Genomic DNA, 17,957 nt, shown 5'->3' on the forward strand with positions numbered 1-17,957 from the left:
ACTGATCATTAGGTGGTCAACCAGTCACTATATTCCTAAAAACAGCTTGAGCAGATGCTAGCTGGTTTGTTGCTGCTAATTGCGCTAAAGATCAACTTACTCCAGTCACACAAGACTATATAGTTACCAGCTAAAGGACAATTGTCATCAAGTGTTTCAGTCAACATGCAAATATCAGCAATTTTTAGAAAGAAAAATAGCATATTGCAAACATCAACTTAACTTTTTTGAGCTAACAGTCACCGTGCTTAAAAAATGCTTGACTACCTTACATTCTGATGAGCAGCTAGCTAGTTTATTGTGGTTAATTATGTTAAAGACCACATACCGGAATTGATATTCTGTACAATTACCATCTTAAGCATCTTATTGTAATCCCAGATACTGAAAGATTCCACAGCAAGAAAACCTGCATGCTGTAGCAAGTGTTTTATGGACAAAAATGCGCTATTAGCATTTACCTGTGCACTTTCTGCTTGTGTCTTCTCTTTTTGAGGAACTCATGAGCTTGCAGTTGAAGTTTTCCTCCCAGAATTCAGCAAACCAGACGTTCCTTCTATTGTTTTCTAGTGTGCGTGATGTAAAGTAGGCATCAAATCCTGAAAAACAAGAAAAAATACCATTAGCGATAGCATTTTCTGGCCCGCATGGAGTACTAAACCCACACGGAGTCCACACTTTGGTAATGTAATGGTTGATTTAGCTATTGGGTAGAAGTTTTCCCAGAGCACTCAAAGCATAGTGTGACTCTGCTGAAAAATACAGAAAAGAAAGACAGAGCTGTCTTGTGGATACCAAACACATAGTCATTTTAAGTCTGCAAGATTGTTAAAATACAAAAGGGGGGATCTATTGAGCCAGAGCCTGTAACTTTAGCTAAAAAACTGTTTCATCACAATCCATGCATTCATCCATTTCCTTCTGCTTTGTGAAGTTTATTTATAAACTACTTTTGAGAGGATCACATGCTATGATTACTCGCGGCTGGTCCCGCATTTTCAATTCATGATTCACCAATCAGACAATTCCTAAGCCGATATAAATACTTTAAGTTTCATATCACAGCCATCTTCGATTTGAAGAATCCCCCTTACACCCTACTCCTCCTCCTTCCCTAGATGGGTGGCACGGTGGCCCAGTGGTTAGCACTGTTGCCTTACAGCAAGAACGTCACTGGTTCTAGTCCTTACCAAGCCAGCCGACGTTTCTATGCAGAGTTTACAAGTTATACCCGTGGTCACGAGTGGTTTCCCCAGGGTTCTCCGGTTTCCTCCCACCATCCAAAAACAAGCAACTTAAGTTAACTGAGTAATCCAAATTGGCACCATAGACATGCTCCTAGTAAGTAGTTATCTCTTAAGAGCAATCCCTATCTGTTTATTAGCTACTACAGGAGGGGAGTTCTCTTGCTCAAACTCCCCTCTCACCTTGCAAACATGAGGAAGCCCTGGGCTCGAGGATCTTATGAGCTCAGGGCTCCCTCTCCCAGGACAGCATGCCAAAGTCGCTTTATAATCAATCATCAGCTAATTGTGAACTCTTGAAGTCCCTTATTTATCAGAGATCGCCACAGTAGAATGAACCTCCAACTAGTCCGGCATATGTATTACGCAGCAGATACCCTTCCAGCCACAACCCCAGTACTGGAAAACACCCATACAGTCTCGTTTTCACACACGTACTCATACACTATACCCAATTTTGTTTACTTTTGTTTACCCAATTTTAACTCACTTAAACTGGGAAACCGGAGCACCCAGAGGAAACCCATGTGAACACAGGGAGAACATACAAACTCCCCTAGTAGCAAAGAATTCTGGCCCAGATTTGGCAAAAAGCTGGCACAGCAGGCATTCATCCGGCACTGGCATACAGCATGTGGGCCAAACATGGCCCGGGTTTGGCAGAGGTGGCACCGTTTTTAAGGCGGCACACAAGATTTGGGCCAGATTGAAAACGTAGTATTTGGCCCAGATTTAAAAATTTGATAAGTGGGCCATGTGAGTTTGGCCAGTCTTGACCCACATTTAAAATACACTAAAATCATTTTTGAGTAAAGGAAAAAAAATTCTACCAATCAGGTCACTTTGAGAAAAAGCGTGCCCATAGTGTGCCTAAAGCGCATCACTCCATGGGTTTATCAATTTCATTGTAATCGTGACACACCAACCTATCTGGCCCAGTTCAGGCCCAGTTATGAGTTATTAACTTGGCTGAGACTTGGCCCATATATGGTCTGTGTTTGGCCCTTGTCTGGAAGCCAGATTTGGTCCAGTCATGTACCGTAATTCACTGCGGCATGTGGGCCAAGCAAAACCTGATTGTGTGGGCCAGAGCTGGGCCAGCGAAATTTTGCTATGTGGGTCCATACAGAGATAGCAATTGGTCCAGTTGAGACTCAAACCAGCAACCTTCTTGCTGTGAGGTGACAGTGCTACCCAATAGGCCACCGAGACGCCACTCATCACAAATCACATTGCACAAATTCTTACAAATTCAGTACTTTGTTAAGTAGCCATGCGATCAAGTTTTGCAACAAATTTTTGACTCTCCCTAAAAAATTATCGGTTTCCTTTCTTGACATTTTTCTCATCATGAAGCAGAGCATTTAATCAGACGACTTGCTATCAGCAGACAAACACTAACATTTATCAATCTGCATCCTAAAGAGTCTTTTGAGCCTGTCCTTGTTGTCTGGCATCAAGGCTAATAACATGCCTCATCTAAATAGGTTTGTGGCGTAATGAGGCTTTCATCCACAGTGTAGCTGCAAGGACAAAGGTCAGCAGAACATTTAATTTAGCCGGAGGCATCGGCTAACCTTACATAGTCATGGCTCATTTAAACTTTGTTTGCTTCCACTCTGCAAACTGCAAAAGAAGTGGGTCCGGGTCTGCTTTGCCCACTAGAAATTAAATGTTAAGCAAGAGATAAGGTGTTATCATTAAGCTGCAACAGCAAAGCTGCCCTAAGCCTGTCATCACAAGCAGCAGAAGTCTTTAATGCACTCCTGGGTATTGCATACTCTCGAGTAGGAGCAAGTATTCAACCTATCTTTGGCTCCCAAGCTGCATGCCTGGAGTTGGCAACTTGAGGGCTGTAGCCTGGTGGTGACGCCAGTTGCTTTTTCTATCAATGGATGACTAGAAATGTAAAAAGCAAATACTGAAGGTGCACTTAAACGATGTAAATGACTGACTTACAGAATCATATGATTATGAAGTACTGAGATATGAATGAATGATTAGATTGATTGGATGAAGTGGATTGGTTTGGATGATAAGCACTCAAAATCACAGTCAGTGGGGGTGGTTGTGTGCTGTTGGATATCAATGGTTCGGCACTCATGTTTTGGTGATGGGGAATACTAGTGGATGCTTTTGTTCTCACAGCCCAACCCCAATTTCCCCAAATGGTTTAACTTTGTGTATAATTTTTGGTGATGAGGCATAGTAGTGGGTGCTATTGTTCTCCCAAAAATCACCCCCAAAACCCAAACTGTCCAATTACGCTCTATAAAATGCCACTGGTTATAACTGTGAAAGTGTTGCAAGTGAAATTTGAACCTAGGTTTTAACTCAGCCATGTGCACCACAACCACATGCAGTAACTCAAAGGATGTTTCTCTCAGTAAGTCCCTTCCACTCCCTTCTCCTCATCCACCTTCAGTGTGCATTCATCTGATTGATGCAACGGCAGCTGATTGGTGGAGAGAGGACATAGTAATGAAGCCCAATATAATATGGGGATGGTGAGGAGGCAATTATTGACAGAGGCCAGTGGGCAAATTTGTCCAGAATACTGGGGTTGAACCCCAACAGCTTTTCAAAGGACATCCTGGGATTTGTAATGACCACAGAGAGTCAAGACCTTGGTTTAACATCTCATCCGTAAGATGGCACTCACTGAGCAGTATAGTGTTCGTGTAAATATACTGGGGACTGTTAGGACCCTCGCAGACGGCAGGTTAAGCGCCCCTCCTGGTCTCACTAACACCATATCCAGCAAAAACCTAGCTTTCCTTTGTGGTCTTCCATCCAGGTTATCACCGGTAGTAGCCCTGTTTAGATTCAGAGAGCTAGTTGCCTGCTATATGGTCCAGCATTCCCAATTAACTTACCAATGAATTATTGTGCAAACAACTGATTTAAGAATGGTTTTCCAAGCAATTTCCAAGACAATTTAGCACTGTATTTAACCGGAAACTCATTTTGCTCATAAGCAAAAAAAGATTTGGAAGACAGTTGTTAAAGTTTTAAACTTGTTTCAGTGTTTTCTTCAGTTTGACCCGGTTTCCCTTTGTTCCTGTTCCTGCCACTTATCTGTTCCCATGGTCACTAATTCCCTTCACCTCTGTTGATCCTTAGTTTCATCCTTAGTTTCATCTTTAAGTTAATCAGTAAGTGTATTGAAGTTTTTTAGCCACCTTTAATCTTTTCCAGTCTCGTCTTTACTCAATGTTGATGTTTCTCCTGTTCCCAATTCTCTTGATGTTTGAATGTATGTAACTTCAGTTCATTAAAAATTGATGTTTATTATATATATCCTTTCTCGTCTTCTCATAAGTTTTGCTACGCCATCTGTTAGAAAACTCTTGTGAGCTAAAATAAATAAATAAATTAAAAAAAAAAAAATCCAAGTTGCACTGGGACCCACTACATGATCTTCAGATCCTAAGCAAACTTAAAACCATGGGAGGCGAAAGATATAGGGACATCTTCAGCAGATGCTCCTGTCAGGCAACTAGACTGCACAACAGGAAGACTTGCTAAATGAAATGTGATTTCAGAGGAAGAAAAAGAATATGGGTCAATGCTTCAACATATGAGTCAATACTCCATTTTTAAAAACATGTTGGTATCTGCCATGTTTTACTGTAGCTTTAAAAGCACACAACATCTAGTTGGTGAATTTTGCCAACTCTCATCATATAAGCAGAGCTGGATATAAGCAGAGCTGGATCTTACTCAGGAGCAGCAAAATAATCTCAAATAATTGGTCATCGGTCAGCCACTGGGCTTCGTCGGGCCACTGGTCAATGTTGGTTCAGAAGGTTGGTTTGGTGAGTTTCACAAGTTGCCTCTTGTCAGTTTGAGTTGGGCCAATTCTGCAATGTAGAATTTTACCTAGCATTCATTCATTCATTCATTTTCTTTTTGGCTTATATTCATCAGGGGTCGACATAGTGGAATGAACATCCAACATATGTTTTATGCCACGGATGCCCTTCCAGCTGCAAGCCATCACTGGGAAACACCCAGACACATTCATTCACACTCATACACTACAGACAATTTAGTTTACCCAATTCATCTACAGCACATGTCTTTGGACTTGTTGGGGAAACCAAAGCACCCGGAGGAATCCCACGCCAACATGAGAACATGCAAACTACCCACTACGCCAACGCACCTCCAATTTTCTCCTCCTATTAATTTTTTTTAAACAAGCTACAGTGTACATATATTAGTGTTCCCCAAGAATGTAAATGTACCCGAAGTAACCTAAAGACCGAGTAGCCAGATGTTAAAGGGCATCGGCCTAAGAGAGCAGTCGGATTATTCAGCAATGATTCAGAGCTCGAGAACAATAACTGAAGTGACATACCCAAAGAAGAGATTCAAGTCAAGAAGGAACACAAAGTTGGCTTTAGCTTCACTGCATCTCTCTAATATTTGCAGATGATATGAATTATTAGATTATAAGACATACGTCCACAATCCCTCCATGTGGAGTGACAAGTACTGCGATAATGGTACTAAAAGCTGCTTTGTTTGACATGAGTCTGTTTTCAGTAGCTTGGTGTGTCTCAGCCCAAATATGACACCAGACAGTTAAGGATTTCAGACATCCTAAATTGGGAAAAGTCATTTCCGGGTGGGACACAGATGATTTGCAGAAGGTTGTGGGAGTAAAAGTGGGGAGATGTGGTGGTGGATGACCGAAGAGAAGGAGAGGTATGTGACGTATTTAAGCACTGGGGAGGTGGAGGGCATCTGGGAGTCTCTATGCATATGCGGGACACTCCCGGAACTTCCAGAAAACCTGGGATGACTGGGATTTAATTAAACCTGACATACCTTAAATCAATGTTTCTCCACATTGCTGGAGGACCACCAGTGTGCACATTTTCCGTGTCCCCTAACCAAACACACGTGATTCAAATCATCAGCTCATTCAAGAGTTCACACTTGGCTAATGATTGATTATAAAGCTTGTCTGGCATGCTGTCTCGGGAGAGAGCCCTGAGCTTATAAGATCCTCGAGCCCGGGGCTCCCTCCCGTTTGCAAGGCGAGAGTGAAGTTTGAGCTCAGGTAGATCTTGGGAACTCCCCTGCTGTAAAAGCTGATGAACCGATAGGGATTGCTCTTAAGAGATAACCACTCACTAGGAGCATGTCTATAGTGCCGATTTAGATTACTCAATTACATTAACTTGCATGTTTTTGGATGGTGGGAGGAAACCGGGGAACCCAGGGGAAACCTATGTAAGGATGGAGAGAATGTGTAAACTCTACACAGAAACGTCAGCTGTTTTGGTAAGGACTTGAACCAATGACGTTCTTGCTGTGAGGCAACAGTGTTAACCACTGGGCCACCGTGCCAACCATCTAAGAAAATCGGAGGAGTTGGGGTGGAAGGGGGGATTCTTCAAAATGAAGATGGCTGTTATATGAAACTTACGGTATTTATAGTGGCTTAGGAGTCGTCTGATTGGTGAATCATAAACTGGATAATGCAGGACTAGCCGTAAGTAATCATAAGCACGTGATCCTCTCAAAATTAGATTAATTAGTCACTTAGCAGAGACTGAAAAACCTGTAATGGGTGTGACAGACAAAGGAGACATCCAAGACATGCAGTGTTGGGAAACATGGTTGAGAAACACTGCCTTAAATCACACTATACCCTCCAAATCTCGAGGAAACACTGACAGCTAGAATTGAACTTGCGTTACAGATCAGAAACATGTCAGAGTAAGTGGAGTAATTGCAAAGCCACGGCTCTGACACCAAACCATAAGTGAAACTCTATCAGAAACACCGTCTGTGTAAAATCATCCATTTGATAAATGTCCAATTTTACACGCGCACACACTGTTGTTATACATGATTCCCAATGAAATCAGAGCATAACAAATTGCTGCAGACAATCCTCGTAAAACTCTTCTTACATAAAATGTACTATCGTAAATTATTTTACGAACAAATCCTAAATTACATTTGTTCTGTCCATGTTTAATGAACAAACCCAGTGCTCCTAATCACTACGCCATTCAGATCTAAGCTAAAAACAGCCTTTTCTGCTCCGTGGCCTTAAGCTAAATGATTCCTCAGGCAGACTGATGCATGTGTTCAGTTTGTTTGTCAGATGACCTCGACCAAATGCGCTCTACACATCACTCCACAGGCGTACTTGACTCAGAATCGGATCCTCAGCAGGTTGGCGTGCTTGCTCATAAATTCTACTAATTGCAGCTTATTTGTACACAAGCCTTGTACACAAGAAACTCCCGAAGGCCCGTCTGTGTCGTTTTCTCTGTGTCTGGAGGACAAAGCTCAAGGCTTCACCTTTTGTTTAAAGCGTTCAACATCTGCTCTGCTGCGGAGTAATTAGCAGGCAGCCCGCGAACCTCCTCTACGGCGGGTTCACCAACTGTCCTTGCTATCTAATAATGTCACATGTTTATAAATATTAACAACGTATCTAAAATAAGACTTCTGACCGCACATTGCCTCAGATGCCTATGGGGCTATTAGATGTGACACAAAATGCTCAATGAAATGCTAGACATGAAAAAAAGATGGCGGGGACTTTTGAAATGGTCCATTGCGTATGGCTTTGCGCTCATAATTTATGGTTTGAATGCATTTGATGTGTATTTCATATATGACTATGGAACACAAAAAAAGGTGTGTGTGTAAACTTTTGGAAATTGAAAGTTGTGCAGCACTGTAGCTCAGTGGTTAGCATGGTCGCCTCACAGCAAGAAGGTCGCTGGTTCAAGATCTGGCTGGGCCAGTTGGCATTTCTGTATGGAGTTTGCATGTTCTCCCCGTGTTAATGTGAGTTTCCTCCAGGTGCTTCTGCTTCCCCACAGTCCAAACACTTAGTGTATGGGTATGTGTGTGTGTGTGAATATAAGAGTGTATGTGTGTTTCCCAGTACTGGGATGGCATTGGCTGCATGAAGCATATTCCAGAATAGCTGGTCTTTTATTCCACTGTGGCATCCCCTGATTAATAAAGGGACTAAGCTGAAGTTAAATGAATGAATACAAGTATTTGGCAACCAAAATAACAATGGAGAATCCTTATGAATGAAATCGCCACCTACTGGTCTGACATAAATAACACATTTGCAATTCAATATGAACAGGGGCCATTTTGACAGCATTTTCATCTGTATATGAAAATTTTTTATATATGTATTGCAGCATAAAACATATTCTGGAATAGTTGTCGGTTTATTCCGCTGTGGTGATCTTAACAATGAACACTTAACACACTGGTGAACACTTAACACACCCCACACAGACTCTTCCATACCCCTCACTGCACACCATCAATATGTAGCGTGCACTGCACTTTAACCAATCCATACTTGAAACAATACTGCCAACAACTATGTGGACACCTATTCATTTTACATATCGATGTCAATTGGCGGGGGTTGGATGGGGGGTGGTGGGTGATGGAGGGGGGTGTTCTTGAGACCTCCTTGAGCTCAAAGTCCCCTCTCACACTGCAAACATGAGGGAGCCGCGGGCTCGAGGATGTTATGAGCTCAGGGCTCTCTCCCGGGACAGCATTCTAAACTTGATTTATAATTAATCAACAGCTAAGTGTGAACTCTTGAAATTGTAATTAATCAATGTTACAATTAACTCCTTTTTAGGGGTTTAAAGACAAATTAAATAAAAAAAAATCTAATTTAATTTGTTCAAATAATAAAAAAAATATAATTATAATAATAAATATTTCATATTGTGTGTGGAGAATTTCCCCTTTCTCTATCCCAGTATCACTAAAAGTTTTCACTGTTCTTAAAATATAAAGGGGAGGGGGGGTCAAAATAAAGGAATTTAGTTTTATTTACTGCTTAGCTAAGCAAATCTTTTTTTTTTAATATTCAAAAAGTTTGAATGAAATAATTAAATTGCCAACAATTACAGAAAAGAGTGAGGCCAAAATAACAAACACAAACAAAAGCTTCCTAAATAGTTAAGAAGTCAAAAATTACCCATAACAAAACAATTTAAACTTAATGAAACTAATCTTGGGCATCACAGTGGCACAGTGGGTAGCACGATCACCTCACAGCAAGAAGGTTGCTGGTTCGAGCCTAGACTGGGTCAGTTGGCATTTCTGTGTGGAGTTTGCATGTTCTTCTGATATTTGCATCGATTTCCTCTGGGTGCTCCGGTTTCCCCCACAGTCCAAAGGCTTGCGGTACAGGTACAATTGAATAAGCTAAACTGTCCGTAGTGTATATGTGTGAATGCAAGTGTATATGGGTGTTTTCCAGTAATAGGTTGCAGCTGGAAGGGCATCCACTGTGTAAAATATGCTGGATAAGCTGGCAGTTCATTCTGCTGTGGCGACCCCTGATTAATAAAAGGGACTAAGCCGAAAAGAAAATGAATGAATGAATGAATGACATTGATTTTACCTCGCCCCACTAAAACCTAAACAGAAGAAAACATGAAAGGGAATAAACCCAAAATAAATCGCAACCAGTTTTTCTTTTCAAAGTTTTAATAATGCAGTAATAGTAGTAAACATTCATATCTACTAAGTCATCATTATGTTCATTAAACCATAGAATAGACCCATCATAACAACATTAAAATCAAAACCGCACTTAACAGTACAACTCACGACCTATGATATGTGTTTTGCTAAGAGAAATTGTTTGCATTTTTAATAAACATTATGAAATCAATTCATCTTTGGAAGCAAACCAAACATCAATACTTTCCGATCTATCAGGTGTTCTAATAATTCTGGCCCCCTCTGAATATGCATATATGTATATTTCTCCTTAGGAAAGGCTTATGAACCAGCATGAACTCCTTTCAAAGCACATGTAGGCAGTCACATGCGTCTTTTCAATATTCGCCATGGAAGATTAATTCAGCCAGGCCTACGCATCCCACGTCCAATCCATTGTCATGGGAACCATGAAAGCGAATGAAGCGAGGTTTCCCACTGCCACCTCATGCATCCTGAAGCAATTTATAAAACATTACGCTCAACTTTTCCAGACACCCCCGATGCCTGGAGAAGAGGCGTTCTTCGTTTAGCCCATCAGAAATCCGAAATGCTCGCGGCGTCAAGTCATGCGAGAAAACCTCAGGTGACAATCACTGGTTCTGACGACACTTCAAATAAAGTGCCTGAGCCTTCGAGTGCCACGCTAGATCTCTCGCTGTGATTTTATAGATGGTCCGAGGTTAAACGTTGCTCAGAGCCTGTAGGGAGGGAAAAGGCAAACCGAACTGATCTCCAAATCAACAAGGATCACACTCCAAGCTGTCACTCCGCTTCGAGAGTCTCTGAGCGGCTGATATAACGTTGTTGCGGAGCGCGACCGGCTAATGCACTCGCAATTTGTCTCCGTCTCTGAAGTAAGCTCCAGACAGATGGGGGCTGACAACTTCAGATCGATTCCGCTAAAACAAGTCGTTGGGGGAGGTGGTGAGAAAACAGATCATAATTTAGATGAGCATCATGCTTGCATAATTTCAGCGACAGTTTGTGTCAGATGCACAGAGAGGATATGGAAATAAGGTTGGGTTACTTATAAAGTGTTTCAGAATGAATCACATACACACTCACTAGCCGCTTTTCGAGGGATTGTTTACACAGCAATACATATAAAAGTTGCATCTATAGATGGATTTTCTGTCAAAATGATCGTTTGATATCATTTTGACAGGATTTACTGAAAATGATCAAGAAATTTGCACAATTTAGACACTATGTAAATGAAACAGTTGACAAATTATTACAATGTAAGTACTATTAAACTAAAAAATAAATTAATAAATAAATAAAAACACTAACTAAACCGATTTACCACCTTAAGATTGTTAAAGAACCAAAACCAACGGTGTGTTTACACAATTATATATATAAAAAAAGTTTCATGTATAAATAAAAATGCTGTCAAAATGGTCCCGTTCCTCTGGTTACAGAATCCCCCCGAACATCTTGAAAATGTCCCTTAAGTAGTCAAACCAAGAATCTCCTTCAAGGAGGGGTGTGTGTTGAATAACAATAGACATTTACATTCAGGGGCATGTCAGATCTGAAGAGTTTCTGCCTATAGGGAACATAGGCAATGGTCATTTGAACAGAAGCCCCCTAGGTAAAGGCACACCCTAAGCAGTGGTTCAAAACATACCTGAACCTATAAATCTATTATTTTGATTTTGTCTATTTCAGAGGAAATGAGACCATTGTACCTGTCGCAAAGAGACATTTCAGATGATATCAAACATGATGCACAAAGTTGCATTGATACAGAACATTCATGCTTTGAGATGACTATTTTGTGTGAGTTAGGATGACCTTTCTGTGAGTGGGTTGAGGGGGCAGAGTAGGGGAAGCAAAGGGAGTGTGGGAGAGCGCTCTTCCCGCATTCCCGCTCCATGGGGTGTAAATGTAGATGTTTGCATTGTCCATGTGGATGCATAAAAATATCTGAGATTTCTCAAATCTCACTAGCCTCTTTTTTGAGACAAACCTGTTCAAATGCTCATTATGCTTGCGGAGTTCAGATGCATTTACTTCATAAAGCCTGAAGTACCATCTGGAATTTTCCTTTAGAAAAATTTAAAAAAATGTAAAGCATTTTTCTCAGGCTCATGTGTGTAGGTTTAGTATTCTCACTTTAAATGGAATAGAAAGAATGTATTCATGTACATAAAAGTGAATTCACTGAACCTACACACGGGAGGCTTAGAAAAGCTAATTTTAGAAGAAAATGTCAAATGACTCTATACGTTTTTTTTTTACATCTGAAATCTTCAACAATTTTTTCATCATGTACAGGTGGTCAAGGAGTTTATACCAATCATTAGAATGGGGAAGAAAGGAGATGATGATCAGTGGTTGTGTTAACTGGAAATTTGGACAGTTTGACAATGTAAAATGACACCATACTTTATTTTACTTGCTTTATATTATCCACACTGTAGAAAATTGTCTCTGGCTTAACAATACATCACCACATACAAATACACGACACAGATACATCTCCATTTTTGGCCTACAGTAGGTATAAAAAAGAAAAATAATCAATAATTTCGATTGAAAATTCTGACGGTGCTGTGTATGAATGATATTTTCTTAAATTACTTTTGTAAAAACCACAACTAATAGTGCCTCATGTGGACACTAAAATTGTAGTGAAATGCACTCAAAGTGGGGCATTTCAGTTTTTTGCAGAATTGTACACAGAGTGGTGTATTTGCAACAAACCTGTGTTCTTCTTCACAGCACAGATTCAACCAACTGTAGACAGAATGCTGATATGTTTCTGCTATTTTATTGTTATATTCAGAAACAGGCCATTAAACCCAACAAATTATTACTTTGTTTTATTACTTTTTTATTACCGTGCTTGCAACACACCACTATATTTATAGTGCTCTGTCTTATTAGGGTTTGTTCTAAGTGTTAATCCTTTGTAATTAATGCATACTAACTCATTTAACATAAATATTTCATATAAACCTTATTTGTTTGGTGGTTTTGTTTTTCTAAATAGCCAATGCTCTCAACATAAAATCACAATCAATCAATCAATCAATCAATCATTCAATCAATCAATCAATCAATCAATCAATCAATCAATCAATCAATCAATCAATCAATCAATCAATCAATCAATCAATCAATCAAAAAAACAACCAGAAAAAGAAAATTACATTAATCAATTTATCAATTAACTAATCAGATGTTTATTCAATCAACTAATGACTCAATCAACTAATGCAATTAACCAACCAACCTATTAATGAATCAACCAACCAACTGATGAGCCAATCAACCGCTTAATTGTTGAACCAACCAACCAATCAATCAGTTGATGAAAAAATCAACCAATAAAACCAAGGAACCAACCAACCAATGCAATCAAGAACCAACTAACCAATAAAATCAATGCATCAATCAATCAATCAATCAATCAATCAATCAATCAATCAATCAATCAATCAATACACCAAGTAAACTAAGAAGTTTATATTAATCAATCAGTTAATCAACAAATCAATTGTTGAATCAATCAACCATTCAACCAATTACTCAACCAACCTATCAATGAGTCAACCAATCAACTTATGAGCCAATCAGCCAATGAATGAATCAAAGAATGAATGAATGAATGAATCAATCAATCAATGAATCAAAAAGTCAATCAATCAAATCAACACACCAAGTAAACTAAGAACATTATATTAATCCATCAATCAACCAATCAATTGTTGAATCAATCAATCAACCAACCAACCTATTGATGAGCCAATCAACCAATCAATCGATAAACCAACCAAATGATTAATACCCCAACCAATCCATCAATCGATGAACCAGTCTTCCAATGAAATCGATGAACCAAACAACCAACCAACCAACTAATAAAATCAATCAATCAATCAATCAATCAATAGCCGCTTTTCCACTATCGTGCTGAATCGTTCTTTAAACAGAACTGTTCCATTCCGTGCCAAACCGGGCCAGACAGCACGGATACGGTTTCATTTTCCACTGTCGTGCTGGGACAAAGCTCTTTAAAACATTACACAAAACGCATCAGTAGTTGCCTTGGTAACGCAATGTAAACGGCTCCCTATGTTCAATTAAAGTTAAATAAGAGCCGAAACTATTTATTTATTTTTTTTTTCATAAAAGCAAAAGCATGTGACTAAACACTGTTATGCCGCTCTATCAAATAGGGGTGCTAAATATAGGTACATGTGCCCCCTTATTTATTTCAGCTCTGGCTAAATTTTATTTGGAGGGAAAATTACCAAAATGCAACGTGATGATTGAAAATAATTGGAGGGGAAATAAATAATATTTAAAATCTCTGAACATAACAGAAAAATAAACAATGATAAGACCACAATAATAGTGCATTTGCATTATAGTGGCAGAAATATCATTTTGGACAGGCCTTGTCAAAGGTGAGCGGGCACTTTCACTAATAAAAACACAGCACATAAATTATTTCATTTTTAACAGTTAATTAAATTACACTGCGTTTTTATATCAAAAGTTGATAATGATATAAAATATACTACATTTTGATGGTAAAATGAAACCAATTAAGCGATGGCTGTTATTTGTTTTACTATTCAAACATTAAATAACGAATGCAGCAAGTGAAATAAAAAACGAATATGAAACAACACATATATAGCAGGATTTAAAGCATATAAAGCACTATTATATTTAGCAAAATGCTGCTCTATTATCTTTTTTTATTTTGATCATTTTATTTTTATTATTATAAATATTTAAAATATTTTTGTGTTCATAATTAACTAACAAGCTGTAGGCTAATTATTGCCAGACGTTTTAGAAAATATTTGCGTAGCTATATTAAAGATCACCACAAAAAAACACATAAACATGTTACATGCCTCATAAATGTCATATAACTTATGAATAACCAAATCATATAATTGCCTATAGCTAAAATGATGAAAATTGCTCATTTTATTTTTATAAAACATTTGTCAAAACGTATTGATATTTTTTGAGTAAAAGCAATACTGACATTTAAGAATCCATATTTATTTAATTCATTCATTCTTTTTACTTGTTTATTAGTGCATATGCTATTATATAAATCATTCAACAGTACCTTGGACAGTTACAGTGCCGCTCCGTAAAGCTTTCAAGCAAAGTCTTTTGGACGGCCGACATTACAACACGAACACGCCGTCCTTCAGGTGGTCTCACCGGTATTAACAAGCTGTCCTGGCTTTGAATTAAAAAGTGCAATTATTTCCTCGTTGTTAAAAGAGTCTGCAAGTTCGTGTTTCATGGATATAGTGATGTTGTTGTGGAATTTGAACATCGACGATGCAAAGCGTGACTTTATTCGCTTTATTCGATGCGCAGCAGGAAAAAAAAGTCAGCAGTGCAAGTCGCTGGCATGTCTCTCCCGAATCAGAGCGAGTTTTGTGCTGTGAAATACAGCGCTGCGTGCATTAAACTCACTTTCAGGCAGACGAAGTAGTTCTGTACTCAAGTCAATAAAATAATAACTTTAATGAATAAAATATCTTCGTAAGAATGTGATGAGTTAGCCTATTCACTTCTCTGCCAGAGACTGCTCTATGGTTTTAAAACCCTTTTCAAACTGTATCGTTTAGACCTGGATCATTATTTTATATTAAATGTACTGTAGTTTATTGAAGATGTCTGATGACTAGCGCGCTTCTGCTGAGCCAGCTGTGGTAGCTTAGCAACCGAGTCGCGACGTCAACACACAGAATCTGTCAGCACAGTTCAGCACGGTTGTCTAACCGTGCCGAGAATTCCGGGCCGAGAACGGTTTGTAATCGTGCCGCGCCGTTCCAGGCTCAGTAGAGAAACAACCGTAACCGTATCGAAGTGTTCTTAGAACGGTTTGGCACGATAGTGGAAAAGCAGCTAATCAATCAATCAATCAATTACTCAATCAATCAAATTTCCAATCAATCAATCAATCAATCAATCAATCAATCAAACTATCAATCAATCAATAAACTTATTCATGAATAAAACTAATTAATCAATCAATACAAAAAATCACATTACACCTACAAGTACTACATGTTAAAACACTTGGGATCTTTTCTTAGTTTATGCATAAAATTTAAACATTAAAAAAGGTTTTTCGTTAATTAATTACCAAAGTACAGTAAGTTTGGGCGTTCTGGGCTATTTTCAAGCTACTACTTGTTTATCACTGCTCATTCAATTTAAAGCAAAACTGGCATTTTCGACATGAATTATTGAAACCTCTGCTCTCTTAATTATTCAGTTTCAGCTGAAAATACATCACCCTGAGATTTAACACTAAATAGCCCTGCAGTGGATTTTACTTATATAATGGAGTATAACTGGGTCAGAAAATAAAACAGTTCTGTGTCTCTCATTGTGTTTTAAACACTGTTGACTTTGTGTGAACCACATCAAATCAACAAGTATTTTGCTTTGAAAAACTTTGGTATACGATTTATCCAACACCATTTTATGCGTTTTTAACCTTTAATTTTTTTTAATAATAAAAATAGTGTTCTTAGACCTAACAAATGCTGTCAACTGTACATTTTAAATATAATGGCATTATCATTTCTGTGTACAAAAAAAATGGTTTCTTTCAAAAAATGTAAACAATATTACGTGTTCAGTCCATGTTATTTATTGGCCTGGCATCCACAATATCTAGCAATATCAAAAGTATGACCTTAACCTAAAATGTTTAAAATAAACCTGTTTTGCATTAGAAGTAAAATAGCCCAATAATTTTCATTATAAGCATGTGCTACATTGTATGCACTTTCACAATTTATAGTCTTGCTGAAAACACTTATCAAGTGGGCATAACCAAATATTTGTCCAGTCAGACCACATCTCTTGAACAAAAATATATTTCCCCTAATACTAACTCCCAAAAAGCAACAACAGCAAATATGAGCTCATAGCTGTGATGTAAATTAAATATCATTATCTAATTCTGAAAAAAAAAAAAAAAAAGAGTGGGGCTTCTTCCTTAAATAAAAATGAAAATAAAAAATGAGTGAAAAACTGATAATGTTTGCATTTTGGGTGACATTGTGTGTCTATAACACAATATATAACAGTCATTTTAAATAGGCACTTAAGAGCTAAAATTGTGCTGTCCACGTATGTGGACACTCGGGCTCTAGGACGTTAAAACATTCAAAATAAACAATCAGAAAAAAAAAATCTAAAATGTATTATTAATTATTCCAGACCAATAGGTGGCGATGTAATTTATATAAAAATATAAACACTTTCAGTCCTGTAGTCCCAAATGTTTTTGTTTTTTTTTCTAATTAAACACACAATGCATGACACTGTGCATGATGACACAATTTTTTACAAAAATACACCCTTTTAAGTTTATTGAAACAATACCATTTAATTTTATAAAACAAATTATAATAATAAAAAGTACTTTGAAATCAATTTTCAAAAGATAGCTTTTCCTTGCTTCCAAAACCAGTCATGTAAATCAATAACCTAAACACATTTTATTGTTTGAAAATGATGTAGTCCAAGACAATTCCATGACAATTCGTAACTTTTTGATTTAGTAGCTAATACGTATGAATTGATACGATCTTGTGCAATTTAGTATGTTTGGCTTATCCCTCTAAGACAATTGGGTTTAGCGACGGTGTTTGGTGCCACACCTCATTTTTTTTAAAAATTGTACAAATTTGTACGAATCGCCACTAAATTGACAACACATAAATACTTTAGCTGTGTAGTCTCTCAATATGGTTTACAAAAAAAAGTACTCAAGTGAATTGTAATTGAAAAGCAACAAATCAGTATTTTTTAATTTTGCCTTGATTGTAAAATAATTGTTTTGATTGTGCTGTCACGGTGGCGGAGTGGGTAGCACAAAGGTTGCTGGTTCGAGCCCCGACAGGGTCAGTGGGCATTTCTGTGTGGAGTTTGCATGTTCTCCCCATGTCGGCGTGGGTTTTCTTCGCGTGCTCCGGTTTCCAAACCCATGCTGGTCAGGTGAATCATGTAGGCTAAATTGTTTGTAGTGTATATGCGTGAATGAGTGAGTGTGGATGTTTCCCAGAGATGGGTTGTGGCGGGAAGGGCATCCACTGCGTAAAAACATGCTGGATAAGTTGGTGGTTCATTCCGCTGGGGCAATACAGGATCAATAAAGGGACTGAGCCGAAA

At 38.3% G+C, this 17,957-nt stretch overlaps 1 protein-coding gene across 4 annotated transcripts in view; it reads right to left on the bottom strand.

Annotated features, from left to right (window-relative positions):
• grm7 (glutamate metabotropic receptor 7) overlaps positions 1 to 17,957 on the bottom strand; it is a 376,391-nt gene that overhangs the window by 152,865 nt on the left and 205,569 nt on the right. For all 4 annotated transcript variants that reach the window (XM_073936208.1, XM_073936209.1, NM_001302247.1 and 1 more), the window contains 1 exon segment: positions 462 to 599. In XM_073936208.1, coding sequence (XP_073792309.1) covers positions 462 to 599 — 138 coding nt within the window.

The sequence above is a fragment of the Danio rerio genome, chromosome 22 (genome assembly GCF_049306965.1).
Source record: "Danio rerio strain Tuebingen ecotype United States chromosome 22, GRCz12tu, whole genome shotgun sequence".
Classification (NCBI taxonomy): Eukaryota; Metazoa; Chordata; class Actinopteri; order Cypriniformes; family Danionidae; genus Danio; species Danio rerio.